General features: G+C 44.4%; 1 protein-coding gene across 2 annotated transcripts in view; it reads right to left on the bottom strand.

Annotated features, from left to right (window-relative positions):
• Pygl (glycogen phosphorylase L) overlaps window positions 1-9,916 on the bottom strand; it is a 36,626-nt gene extending 26,710 nt beyond the window's left edge. The window contains exons 1-3 of one of the 2 annotated variants that reach the window (XM_074067999.1): window positions 9,595-9,916; window positions 4,424-4,525; window positions 2,010-2,088 (exon numbers count right to left, since the gene is read on the bottom strand). In XM_074067999.1, the coding sequence (XP_073924100.1) occupies window positions 2,010-2,088; window positions 4,424-4,525; window positions 9,595-9,837 (424 nt within the window). In that variant the 5' untranslated portion in view covers window positions 9,838-9,916. The remainder of the gene's footprint in view (window positions 1-2,009; window positions 2,089-4,423; window positions 4,526-9,594) is intronic. The other variant, XM_020165028.2, reaches the window with a different exon arrangement.
• Window positions 9,917-14,083: the final 4,167 nt, after the last annotated feature.

Raw genomic sequence — 14,083 nt, 5'->3', positions numbered from 1 at the left:
GAATTTGTACTGAAACATGTACAGAAAATGAGGAAATATACAATAGGAATTAAAACTGTAAGGAACATTGAAAGCTGTAATTCAAACAAAAAGGGACTGAGTTAGGTCCATAGTGCAACTGTAAAACAGATCCACAAATGCAAAGAGCTGAAGTTCTGGAGTAATTCTAATGTGTCCAGCCTTGAGTGCATATCGTGTCACTCTGCTCCAGTTCCTCCTCTCTCTGAGCTGTGGCTGTTTGGCTTTTCCTTGGTCCTGGTCAGTTCATCCTTAGAGTCTGACCTTTCCAGCCAGGTAAGAAATGGTATCACCCACAAGACTTGCTCAGCCTCACTTGCCATTTCATTCTCTGACCTTACAAGTGACCTGAGAGCGAGGTCATTGATGAGTGGGGTGGACCAAGGCAACCAACACTGAAGGGCTTAGGCTCCATATAAAGGGAAGGCAGGCTCATCCTCTGTCTTTGATGTGCTTTCCATTGACCTCATCGGCCTTCCTACAGCTCAGAGAACTTCATGAGACAGTGGCAAGAACGCCACAGGCAGTGTTAATAGTTTTTACTTTAATTTTATTACTAACGGCATTCATGCACACTGCTACTAATGTAGTAAGGATTATGTAATATGAAACAAATGCAAGTGACTTTCTAGTAAACTTGAAAGTGTGTGCAAAATTAAGAGTTTTTTTGAACCTTTCCTAAAGAGAGGAAACATTGATTATTCAGAATATAATCTGATATGTGAGTAGTAGCATATTTTTATTAAGTTTAAATTCCACAAGTCATACATTCCCACATCCTCCTTTAAAAAATTAAAATGTATGGCGGGGGGATGCAGGATAAACAGAATGATAGAGGGGGTGAATTCAACTCTGACATATTGTAAGAACTTTAGTAAATGTCACACTGTACCTCCAGTACAATAATAATAAATATGTTTTAAAAAAATAAAAAAGAGAACTGTAGAAGTAAAAAATCAAGTAAATAAAAAGATGTGAAAAAATTAAAATGTTACAGACAAAAAAATTAAAATGATACATCCCCTTTGACTGTCACCTCCAATTCTACACATTTCTCAAGAGTGGTCACCATCACCAAGAGCACTTTAGTATTTAAACTAAGCTTTGTATTTAAATTAAAAACTTTTTGTGCTGATATACTGGCATATACATATATATGTATATGTGTACATATATATATCTCAAGGAAAATACTTATTTTTTAAACATAAATGGTATCATATTATATGGGTTTTAATGCAACTTGACTTTTTTTTTTTTAAACTTGGAGATCTATCCAGGGAAGTGCTACATATATATAAACTTTGCTCTTTGAAGATTAGGCCATTTTTAATATTCTGTTTTTATATACAACACCATTTCAGCAAGGTTCTTGTGCATGTCTGAGTGTTTCCTTTACAGTAGATATCAAGAAGTGGAATTACTTGGCTATAGGGATGTATAATTTTAATTAATGGAGCCGATATTATATTTTTAATGTTTTCTTCTATGTTGCTGAGAAGCCATTCCCTCGATAAAGCAAGGAATTCACATTGTCTCCACACACAAAAAAAGGATAGTATTATGCCAGTTTTACCAATATTAGTGTATAACTGTTTACTAGTCAACCAAAAAGCAAACTGCCAAGAGTATAAGGCAAGATTACCACTGGAATCATGCCGCACAAATCTACAAACTGACCAGCTGTGAACAAACAACTGTGAGGTAAAGGGGCCACTTTGGAAACCATTACGTGCACAGGAAGGATCTGGTTAACTTCGGGGTTTTAAGCAATGTCACGAAGGGTTTTAAGCAATGTCTTTTTCCTTCAAGTTCCTGTCTCTACTCTGTGCAGAACTGATCCAACTACAGTGAAAATTCAAGAACAAATATATCTACCGTAGGTCATCTTTGTGCTTCACGAAGCGAGTCTGGTTATTCTAAGCATGGTCATGCAAGGTACCTGAGGAGGCACTGCTCAGCCCATGTTGTTCCCTCTCAACGCCACTTACCAGCAAGCCTCCCAAGACCACCATTGCCAAGTCCAGCATCTTCTTCAACTTCTTCCAACTCCTCCATATCCAATCCCAGCTGACGGAAGGAAAACAACATTGGGTGTGGATACACAGGCGGGCCATTTCAGAGACAATAGCCACTTCCTAAAGTGGGGGGCCAGGCACCAGGTTTATCTATGAACTCCAGTGGTATCAGCGTCAGCTCCCTCACACTCAGTCTAGCATCAGATACACACTGAGGATGTTGGTGACTTCGGGGGGGAAGGGGATGGGATGGCACAGTAGCAGCATGGAGAAGAACGTGGGCTCTCAGTGTCCCTTGCAGACTCTGGTACTTCCTCACTATCTGCTGCTGAGTGAGCTACTATATTGCCTTATGCCTCGCTCCTCTGGTTTAAAAAAATGTGAAGGAGAAAGTACCTATTTCATTTAGGGCTGAATGAGATTATACAAACAAAGCATTAGGACTATTCCTGGGTAGATCGTCCTCAATATATGTTAGTTACTGTTACTTTCAAATAATTTTTTTTGCTGTAGGATTAAAACCTTAGAAATGGTCCAGCGCCAAGCTGACAGTAACTGAACTGAGAAATTTTGAAAAAAGGTCAAAAGGTGTGAGGGCTGACATCCATCTTTCCATGAACACAACATATTTATTCAGTAGGGTCAAAACCAGTTAGTGAGTCATTGCCCAGGAGACCTGGGACCTGACTGCCATCAGGGAAGCCTCACTTCTTCAGTCCAACCTCAGGGGGCTGGAATTCCTCACTTCTTTTTGGGGTGAGTTGGAGGCTGGGGGAGACCACAGTGCCTCTGTGAACTTGAGGATATGTGGGACTGGTTGGCAGTGAGTTCTCTGCCCCAAAGTGCTGGGGATCACACAGTCAGAGTCACCAACACCAGGGCTATCAGAGCATTGCAGCCCAGGAGATCATGTAGTATCGCTTATCTTACAATGTGGAAACTGGTGACCAGATAAAGCAAATGATCTGTTCTACACTGACTAGAGGACAATCTAGCCCAAACTTGGCTAAAGAATGGTCCAATATGAAATGACTGTTTTTATCTGAAAGTCACAGAGCCCATAAAATTGGAAAGTTTTTAAGATGGAAAATTAAATCACACATTGAACATCCGCACATAGGATGTAACTCTGCTTGAGGCTGATGACCCAGTTTTCATGGAGTCACTTTTGCAATTCCTGATTTTTGTTTTTTGGGCAGTGCTGGGGATTGAACTCAAGGCAAGTGTTCTCCCACTGAGCTCTTCCCCCAGCCTGCGAACTCCTCTTTTTTTTTTTTTTAAACTCAGGTCATCATGCTTGCAAAGCAGGTACTCTAGTACTCTACCACTTGACTCCAATGGAGTCACCTTTTCAGATTCCTACCCTTGCACCCAAAGTTGCTTCTCATAAAAGTCTTGACAATTGAATCTTATAAGAGTTCAAACATGGTTTTACTTCATTTCACTACTGAAGAGGCTTTTAAATTTACTCCCTAGTGACTAGAGCTCTCTGGGTCCTTGTGCAGGCCAAATGCCAGGGCTAACTATCTCCCAGTCAGGATTTTTAAATTCTAAAAGTGTAAGACTAAAGAAAAATCTACATCTTGAGTAAAGAGCTTCAAGTCCCTTCATCTCACCTGGTTATATGCTGCTCCCAGGAACATGTTATTTTCAGCTGATATTAGGGGAAAAAAAGAAAGCAGAAGTGGAGGAGAGCTGCAATTGTTCTTCCACAGGAAATGCTGTATCTAACTGACATGAGAACACTAGCCCTGAGTGAAAAGCAGCTGGCCACATAGGACAATCTTAAACTGTGGGAAACGAGCAGTCTCTCACTTAGAATTTAAGTTGTCTTTGCGAATATATATTCTTTCTTTCAGCCACACCCAAAAAGTAAAGGACTCTGCTTTTTGTATGGAGCTAGCTAAAGAAATAATTAAATGTATTCATGAAAGCCAGCTACCACTTCTGATTAAGACCTCAGCCTCATGCTTTAAGGAGGAAGTGCATTTTACATCTCATTAGGCAATAGTGCAGAATGACAACAGAATTTTAAAAGTTCATCATGGTCACATACTGCCTTGATATATGAGTAACTGTCAAACTTTGATCATTTCTTAAAAAGTAGAAAGAAGCCTAAAGTGACGCCTGCAGTTCTTTTACGAGAGTTTTAAAAGTCTTGTTCAGATGCTAATTTCTAAAATGTTCACGAATAATAACCAGTTCTCTAACTTCTTTTTCTGGTTGTTTCTTTTACACCAGAGAGCACTAGTAATGGATATTTCAAATAGTTTGTAATAACCATGTCGAAAGAGGCAATTTATCATACCGTGTGTGTGTCCTCAAGTTTCCTGAAGTGAACGTGAAATTTAAAGGGAGAAGATGAGAAAACTATGGGAATGATGTACCTGGTAAATGGCCTCATCACAGGCATTTTGCAGGCCAAGGTTGATCATGGTGTTCTGTAATGTTCGGCCCATGTAAAATTCCAGAGAGAGGTAATAGACCCTCTGAAATAAAGAAAGGAAAGGTCATGATTCCTTTATTAGATCAACCATACTTAGTAACATAAAAACACAAAGGCGTATGTTAGGCCACCAATGAGATATAAACAAGCAGGACATCTTTAAGTTCAAATGAAACTCCTAAAGATCTATGACAGGATACAGAAAGTGTGACTGACCACTGTTTTCAAGAAAACCATTTTATACTATTTTTGGTAAAGTAGCTCAGTATCTTTAACCCCCCAGGGAGAAAAAGAATCAAAAAACCAAAAAAACACAAGCTCATCCAACTAATTAGATTCAGGTGTTGTTCATGAGCTTCATGAATAAAATATATTTTGGACAAACAGAAGTCATTGCCACAGCTCAGCATTCACTGTGTGGGTGAGGATCAGGCAGACTGGCTCTGACCACCTCAAGTCATCCAAGAAACATCAGGACTAACTCTCCTCCTCCCCACTATAGCTAGAAAACATCCCTCCTTGATTATTGCTGCAAGGAATTTTACAATTAACATCAGAATTAAAATTGCTCTAGAAAGTCCATCAACTGAGAATAACTCCTTTAGAATAAGGAGACTTTCTAAGGTTTGGCAGTGTTTGCTCTTGATGAAGTAGGAAATTTTTCTATGGACTTAGAAACTGTTTGCCTTTGACATGGGAAAAGTCAGATAAATACAATCAGAGTCAAAAGAGAGAAGGGCAAAGTTCAGACCTGCCTAAAACCTTTTTTAAAAAAGTACAGTTTGTTAATTTAAAAACATAAGGATTAGTGAGCAACTTTCGACTCCCCTTTCACAATATCTTACTCTATTAGTTACGCTTTTCTTCTTCAACAGACACAAAACAACAAGAATCTGTAAATGCAACAGTATAAAGTCATCTAAGTTTTACAGACTCATTTCTATAAGATAAGAACTGAGATTAAAGTATTTGACCAACCCCAAAATACTAAGCACGCATACAGTACCGTATAATAAATGGGTATTGCATTTAACATTATTTACACATATACTCATATCTAAAGTAAAACTATTTTAAGATGTCACCTTAGAGAATTCACTCTTTCCCACTTTTGTTTTATGGTCAACACTGTGTCTCTGTGAGGTATCTAACACTGCTTTCCATTTTTATCCAAGCTATTTGAATGTCTCTAATGCTGTCATCAGGGCCCTTGCCAGTCTACCACTGCTGGGGAAAAGGCACCTTTCCTGGCACACCTAGGCCAAATGGAAGTTCTTGTACATGAGGCTACTCTTGCCGCAAAAAATGGTATCACAAGCCACAAATATTCCCTTGTGTAATATTAGCACTGGGTTTCAGTCTTTCTCATATGTATTTTCAATATAGCTATAATAGAACTGTGATATTTTGTTCATTTTCTTTCTAGTGATTGATAAAAAGCTTGTTTATAAATGCAGTCTATAGCTAACCCTTGAAATTGTGAGGTTGTAGTTTCAGGAATAGTGACTGCATTTGTGTTAAATTTCTCCCTTTTAAAGATTCTAAATTAGCATCAACTTAAAATATGTTAAAATATATAGCTGGGCAAGAGTGGCTCACACCTATAATTCTAGCTACTTTGGAGGCTGAGATAGGGAGGATCTCAGTTTGAAGCCAGCTGGGGCAAATAGTTTGGGAGACCCCATCTCCAAAATAACCAGAGCAAAATGGACTGAAGTGTGCCTTAAGAGGTAGAATGCCTGCTTTGCAAGTGCAAAGCCCTGAGTTCAAACCCCAGTCCCAATCCCCACCCAAAACATATATATATATATATATATATATATATATATGTAAATAGGTATATTAAGAATACTTTAAGACATTTCAAGGAGCCCTAAAAGGGGTTGCTCTAAATAAAAGTAAATGAGAGAGAATTTCCTTGCATGAAGGATTTTGTAAGGACAGGAATTTCAGATAATCTCCTATTTTCTCAGAGGTATTTTGGGAGGAGAAAAACCTCACCTTGTACTTGAGAATATATAAGACCTTGAAAAATAGAACTGTGCTATTGTGTTAACTAATGTTCTCCAAAGATTCATTATACATGCCTAACAGTAAGACATGTGAACATCTCCAATATACCTTATAAATTTTATGCTTATACTATTACTAATAGTTTACTTACATAAAAGCAGACATTTTCTTTTTTTTTATTGTTCTATTATTCATATGTGCATACAAGGCTTGGGTCTTTTCTCCCCCCTGCCCCCACCCCCTCCCTTACCACCTATTCTGCCCCCTCCCTCTCCCCCCCCCTCAATACCCAGCAGAAACTATTTTGCCCTTATTTCTAATTTTGTTGTAGAGAGAGTATAAGCAATAATAGGAAGGAACAAGGGTTTTTGCTGGTTGAGATAAGGATAGCTATACAGGGCATTGACTCACATTGATTTCCTGTGCATGTGTGTTACCTTCTAGGTTAATTCTTTTTGATCTCACCTTTTCTCTAGCTCCTGGTCCCCTTTTCCTATTGGCCTCAGTTGAAAAGCAGACATTTTCAAAAAGCTTATAAAGACAGAATAAAGATGACATAAGGATACCAGTATTTTAAAAAGTATTTTGGTTTTATTCCCAGCATTAGTCAGAGTTCCTGGGTACTTCTGGAAAGATATACAGAACCTGTGGCAACAAACCTGTGCCTTGCAGGGCATGGAGCATAGACACATGTGGTGTTCTAAGGGAAGGGTGTGGTGTGAGCCGAGGCCCAGAAGTGGTGAGAGAAGGGTAGGTTCAAGAGGGTAATGGAAGAGAACATGGGAAGGACATGTTCGTCTGGATGGAGAAGGGCTTTTAAGTGTGTAAGGACTATGGTATGGCCTCCATAGAGGCCAAGATACCTAAGCAGAGGGCAAGACGTGTTGCTTTAGGAAGCTTAATTGGACAACAGTGCATAGAATGAGATGGGATTAAACTCAATGCCTTTATGAGCCAGGCCAAGAAAAGAACTATGTTAAACACTGAAGAGTGCCCGGCCACTAACGGGAGCGTGCAAGAGTCCTGCCCAAAGGCACTGAAGTGAAACTGCTGGAAGATGTCTTGCTGGCCAATCAAAATACATCTGTGGCCACAGTCAGTCTCACACTGCTGGTTGTACTGCTTAGCAATCTGCTGCAATAGCCTAGTAGCCAGGGCCTCATCTAGGTAGAAAGTGAGAATGGAAGAAAATGAGCCAGTGGGGAATACAGGAGGAAGAAAAGGTGAAACAAAGTTTTGTGTCTGGGCCACTGTCAAGAAGATGATGTCATGACATTCAGAAACACAGGATAGGACATGATGAGTTTGAGGAAATAAGACGTTTAATTATGTTCACTAAGCATTTGGAAATGTACGAATGCAGTTTGCAAAAGAACTCAGACTAGAGATCCAGACTCAGGACTCATCTGCACAGCTAGTGGAAAGCAAAGGAAGACTGGAAAGAAGCTTGGACACATCTGCCTTCCTTCACTCTGTGAGGGCAGGAACCATGCCGCTTAGATAAAGACTGTCATGGAGAAGACACTATTAACAAGTATGGAGTGAGTCATGATCACTGCTGTATCCCAGTGTGTCCCTGTCACAATACCTGGCTTAAATTTGCACTGGAGTAGAAAAGGACCGTCCACAGGAGAAACCAGGAAAATCATAAAGTAGCAGAGCAGTCAGCAGAGGAGAAAGAGACAAGGCTCTGTGTGCTCTGTGGGGCTAAAAGCTACAGAGGGACGTTATATATACACTGGAGATTAAACCCCAGAAACACTCTACCACTGTTCATCGCTAGCCCTAAACATGATTTTTAATGCAAGGTGCAGTACAGTGTACTTAACAACATCCCCTTGTGCAAACAAAACGATACAACCAAAGAATGTGTACACAAAGCGTTTTCTAAAGATGCATTTAGATTTTAGATTTCCAGGGCTGTAAACGGATACATTTGGGTAGCAGTTGGCTAGGCTTCTGGGGCCAGTTAGAGCGAGTTTCCATCTGAGAATGTTATTACAATTGAAGTTTCTTACTCTAAGTTTACTTTCTCTGTCTTAGCAACTCCTATAGTTCTTGGGAATCATAGGGCAGATCATTTTTTGTGCTTTTACATATTTTAAAAAATAAGTAATTATTTATGTTTCCCATTGCCTCCAGGATATATCCCAATCTTTCACAAATTCCACTGTACTGGAAAAGCCAGCTTTTCCAGTTTTCTCTCCCAATACAAGCCCCAACAACCATTCCTCCAGCTGACAGGGCTGCTGCCTCTCACCCTTACCCTGCACAGCCCCACACTCTGCCCTGTGCTCTCTAATCCTTCTCATCTGCTTCTTGTCCCTTTCCAGAATGGTCAGGAAGAGATGGTATCCCCTTGTGGGCTCAAACCGCCCTGAGGCACTCTCGGGTTCAGCCCCCACGCAGTAGATGGAGGTAGTCGGTCAACAGAGTTCCTGGGCAGCCGGGGCAGGTCATGAGGTGGTGGGGCTTAATGGGGCTTGATATGCCTAGGGACCAGGAGTCCTGGGCTCTGCCTGGCCCTCAGCCTCCATTCGCATGAATGAAGATGAGGAGTGCCACACCCCACTCGCGCAAACTGGGGCGGGACCCTTCCCTTCCCTTCCCTTCCCTCTGCTCCACACTAAGGCAGTCCCAGTCAAAGGCTGGAACAAATTACCATTTGAGGAACTTCACATTTGTGTCCCTTCCCTTCCCTAGTCCCTAAGCTCCCCCAAAGCGGGGCTTTTGACTGCTTTTTGACGGTTTTTATTCAGACTGAATGTCAAAGTCAAGGTAGACCGGGCCTGACATCCAGGACAAGAGGCATCCGTTAGGTTACCTCCTGCTTAAATGCTGAGAGTAGGCACTCCAAAAATGTTTACTTAGTGGACAGGCGAGGGAGGCCTGGGCATTGGTCACCAGGCGGTCCCCGGGACGCACGGCGCGGTGACTCGAGTTGGGCGCTGGTGGGCGAGGTCCCTGGGGCTGCCCACCCGCAGCCCAGGCCCGTCTCCCGGGACTTCAGGACAAGGACAGGGCGCGGCGAGGGATCCCCGGGCGTGGGTCTCGGGTGGGAGCGGCTCTGAGACCCCCCCGCCCGCCCCCGGCCGGTACCTTGGGGCACTTCTCGTAGTAGTGCTGCTGCGTGCGGATCCAGCGCCCCACCAGGTGGTCGCGCACCGTGTGCGCCAGCGCGAAGAAGTAGTCGCGCGGGGTGGCCACGTTGCGGTCCTTGACCAGCGTGAAATGCAGGTGGCGGTTGAAGCCCTTCTTCAGCTCGGCCACGTTCTCCACGCCCACGATGCCGCGGATGCTGATCTGCCGCCGCTTCTCCTGGTCGGTCAGGGGCTTGGCCATGGCTGCGGGCGGCGAGCGGGACGCGCGGCCCCGGACGCGGTGGCAGCACAGGGGCGGCTCCGGCCGCGCCCGCGCTCGCGCCGCTTTTCAGGCGCTGCGAAGTTTGGGGTCCGCCCCTCGGGGCGGCGCCGTCCCCGCGCCTGCTTCCCGGTCCCCGCGGCAGCCGATCCCCAGGCGCCCGGTGGGCGGCCGTGGGCTGCGGGCCAGGGACCGGGCGGGGCCTCCTGGCGCCTCGCGGGGGAACCCTCGGCTCGTCACGTAGCGCTCGGAGGCTCCGCTCTGCGGAGTCTGCGGTGGCAGAGGCCCGCCCGCCTCCCTGGTGGCGATTCCCGAGACTCCGGAGGCCGCGTGTGCAAGCTGGCTGGCGGCGGGCCGTGATTTTCCACGGGGACTGGGTTCCACCGTGCTGTCGGAAGGGATTCTGGAGGGGCGGTGTGCTTTAACTTCGGTTGTCCCACCTCCCTTCCCGGGCCTTGGCATCCCCTCTTGGCTCAGGGCGGGGGTTCTGACTTTGACCATAGCGTCCTGCCCAAGCGGTAGAGATGGGTTAGTGAGAATCAGGACGTCTGTGAGTTGTGTGTGGCTGGGGCTTCGTCGTTAGGCCCCTTGTTTGCATTATGTTTTAACCAAAGATGGGAGGCAAAGAGAAAAGAGGAGGGTAGCGAGGGGAAAAAGAAAGGCTCATTTATTGGGCCAGAAGTTGCTTTATTTACATGAAACAATCCGACCCGTGTAAATCAGCACAAATTGATCTTTGCACTGTTCGAGCTCTGGTGTGTGTGTGCGTGTGTGTGTAACCTCGCAAAGGTGAACACATGGGATTTTAGGATGTCAAGCTTTTTAACCAAAGCTGAGTATTTTGACTCAGTGCATGGGTGGGTAGCAGGTTTATTTGAGGCAGACCAAAGCAGCCCTCATGGTAAAACAGAAAGTTCACATCTCATAGGTCTGGCTGCCTTGTTTTCCCAGCTTCTGAGGTTTAGAATCTAGACTTTGGGACAGGGCCTTATGCAATACCTGCAATACAGAGGGCGTGCAGAGCAAAGAGGTGACAGGAGAAATGAGGTGACAATTTGGATTTGGATGAGGCCAGAAATACCCTGGATTACAAGTAAGAGTGAAACCAGGTGTGGTGGTGCATCCCTTTAATCCCAGCATTTGGGAGGTTGAGGCAAGAGGGTTGAGAGTTCAAGGCCAGCCTGGTCTACACAGTGAGACCCTGTCTCAAGCTACCCTCCCTTCTCCCCCAAAAAAAGGGAGGAGGGGAGGAGGAAGAGGAGGAAGAGAGAGAAAGAGAGAGAGATTGAGAGTGGAGCTTCATCAGAATGTTTGATGTTAAAAGTAAGTATGGCCCATGTGATAAAGTCTGAAGGGAGTCTGAAGGAGAAGGACCTTTAACAATTACAAAACAAATGGTGTTTCTTTATCATCTTTGAATACTCACAGGATAGTCACAGTGTTAAACCTGTTTTGGATCATTCACACATTAGTGTGAAATAGTTCAGTCATCTCTAACAACTGGATGAAAATCAGGGTGGAGCAGCAGATTGAGGGAAGGTCAGGTCTGAGTAGATCTTACTCCTAAGGAGGTCTGCAGCAGCAGAAGCAAAATAAAGCCTGAGTCTTTGGAGGGGGATGTGTGTGAAGAAGTAGGGGGTACAAAAGAAGAGATGGAGGCCACCAAAAGTGAATGTGTTATTTCTTGATTTTTGCTTAAGACCATCACAGGGAGGCGGGTCCTTGTTCCCCATCTACTTAGGTGTACTGAATTCTTGCTGGAAACCCAGGATCATGATGAACTCGAGAACATACTACTTTCTTGATTCAGTATCCAGCTATTGAGGCCACACCCCTGAGTTTCTCTGTGGAGAAAAATGTGAACTTTTTATTTAAACTACGGAATGTGGGGAGGGACCGTGCAACCCCAAGTTAAAGTTGATGATTACCGCCAGGCAAGGGCTCTACACTTGAGCCACACCCCCGGTCCTTTTTGCTTTAGTTTGTTTTCAGACAGGTCTCCTGCTTTTGCCTGGACTGGCGTGGGCAAGATCCCCTACCCTGGCCTCCTGAGTAGCTAGGATTATAGAGGCATGTCACCACGTCCAGTCCTGACTCAGTCTTGTGTGACAATGAATTCCACTGCCAGGCAGTATCCCCTGCCTTTTCATTTCTCTTTTAGACTTTCTGGAAAGCTTTGGCCTTAGTATGTTGTTAGCATTTGTTAACCTATAAGTTTTAATAGAAAACAGGCCCCCATCTAAACTTCTGGTCCAGGAATCTGAGACCTTGAGAGGTTAAATTATTTGACCAAGAAGATTAATGTCTTAAAAAAAAAAAAACCTCTCCTTTAGCCCCTCCTTGGCCAGAAACTATGAGTCCCTGAAAAGGAAGTAGATTTCAGTTGGCTGCATGTTTATGCCAGTCTCACCAACAAGGACCTGCGTTGTTACTCCTGCTTCCCCTCTGCTGCTTCCTGTAGCTGCTAGAATGAGGTGGCATTTGCGAATCGCTGAGCAGACTGTCCAGGCCTCCCAGAACAAGTAGAAGTTGCCCACTGTTGGAAAAGAACCATGGGAAAGTGTGTTATCTTAGGCCTTCAGAGAAGCAGATGCAAAGGCAGTATTAAATGTGTGTGGGTTTTCTCGGGGCAAATGCCTGTGGCAGAGGTAATGGCAGGCTGGCCTGGGGGAGGGGGCTGTCAGACCTGGGAGGGGATTGTCAAATCTGGATGCAAGTTTGGCCCAGAATGAAGGACGAGGGAATAAACGGGAGGAGAGCCTACTCCTAGGAGATCCAGCAAGGCCACTGAGCAGTTTTGGAAGCACTGCTGTTAGAGGAGTGCCTGGTCCAGTGCTCAACCACTGGTGGTAGCACCCGAGGGAAGCTTGACCCTGCACTAGCACAGGGCCCTGGTCAGTTCTAGTCACTGCAGTTAGGGTGAGGCCTCTCCTGGTAGTCACCACCGAACAATATTTGATGAACAGAGACACGTGAATGTCCACTGTGTCTCCCAAGCAGGGCTTCTTGTGCCCTTCCAAATTTACCAAAAAATGCAGCTGGTGTTTTCCAAGGCTGTGTTTAGGCTCTCTGTGCACCTTGCCTCATTTAATTCTCTCACCGGCTCAGTGAGGCAAGTTCTGTTTTGCTTCCCACTTCACAAATGAGGAAACCGAGGCTGAGGAGTTGCTCAGTTTGCTCAAGACACAAGTCAGCGGCAGGTGAGGTTGTCATCTCCTCCAATGTCTTCCCCTCCCCTGAAACAGACTTTAGGATGCCTTGAGGAAATTTTGATTGTCTTACACAGCCTTACTTACCCCTGCACTTGGTTTGCTTGTGTTGTTCACTGGTCTTTGACCTACTTTTACTCTGTTCTGAAGTCTAGGGAAATGGCCTAAAGTGGCCCTGCCTGCAGGTCACTTGCTCCCTGGAGAAGGGCAGTGTTAAGAAATGGACTTCATTTGTGCTCAGTGAGGGAAGTAAGTACGTTTTGCTCAGGGTGTGTAATGTTTGAATCTGTCAACCAAGGTTCCTATCCAGACTCTGCTCTTTTAAATCTTTAGCATAATGACTGAGAGCCTGGTTTTACTATTCTAGGGAATGCCCTCACTACCTGCAGACAAGCGACTGACGGACTTGTCACTTCTGTAATTGGCTGTGGCTGTGACCGTGACTGTTCGTTGTTACTGGAGTGTATTTGGCTTACCTTGGAGCGAGAGGATGCTCCTGGTGCTTTCACTTCCTGTCGTGTGGATTCATTCATTAGTATAGTAGTTTGGCTTCTTAGGTGTGGTCCCATGGAAGTTCATTCTTGAAAAGCTGGAAAGGTTTACAATCCATCTGCTTCCTGTCCCTCAAATCACGGACTGCCTTACTATGTGTGTCGTGGAATATGCCGACGTTGGAGAATCAGGGCCTTGACTTCAGATTCTGCAAATTAAGGATGACCTTGTTCCACAGAGCTTAGCTCAGAAAAGCTGAGTGGTGGGCTACGTGTGATGGCATATGGAGGCAGAGGTAGGAAGATCATGGAAAACAGTGCAAGACTTTATCTGAAAAATAAACTGAAGCAAAAAAAAAAAGGCTGAAGTGGGAGAGTGCTTGTGCAAGGTTCTGAATTCAAATCCCAGTACTGCCAAAAAAAAAAAAAAAACAAAGAACCTATGAGTGGCAAAGTACTAGGCAATGCTAAAAGCGTTATTAAGATGTGCACTTTGTGTGGGTTACGTTCAGAAGCATTAAGCAGAGA

The sequence above is a fragment of the Castor canadensis genome, chromosome 3, assembly GCF_047511655.1.
Source record: "Castor canadensis chromosome 3, mCasCan1.hap1v2, whole genome shotgun sequence".
In the NCBI taxonomy this organism is placed as follows: Eukaryota; Metazoa; Chordata; class Mammalia; order Rodentia; family Castoridae; genus Castor; species Castor canadensis.
This window is presented reverse-complemented; position numbering and strand designations above follow the sequence as displayed.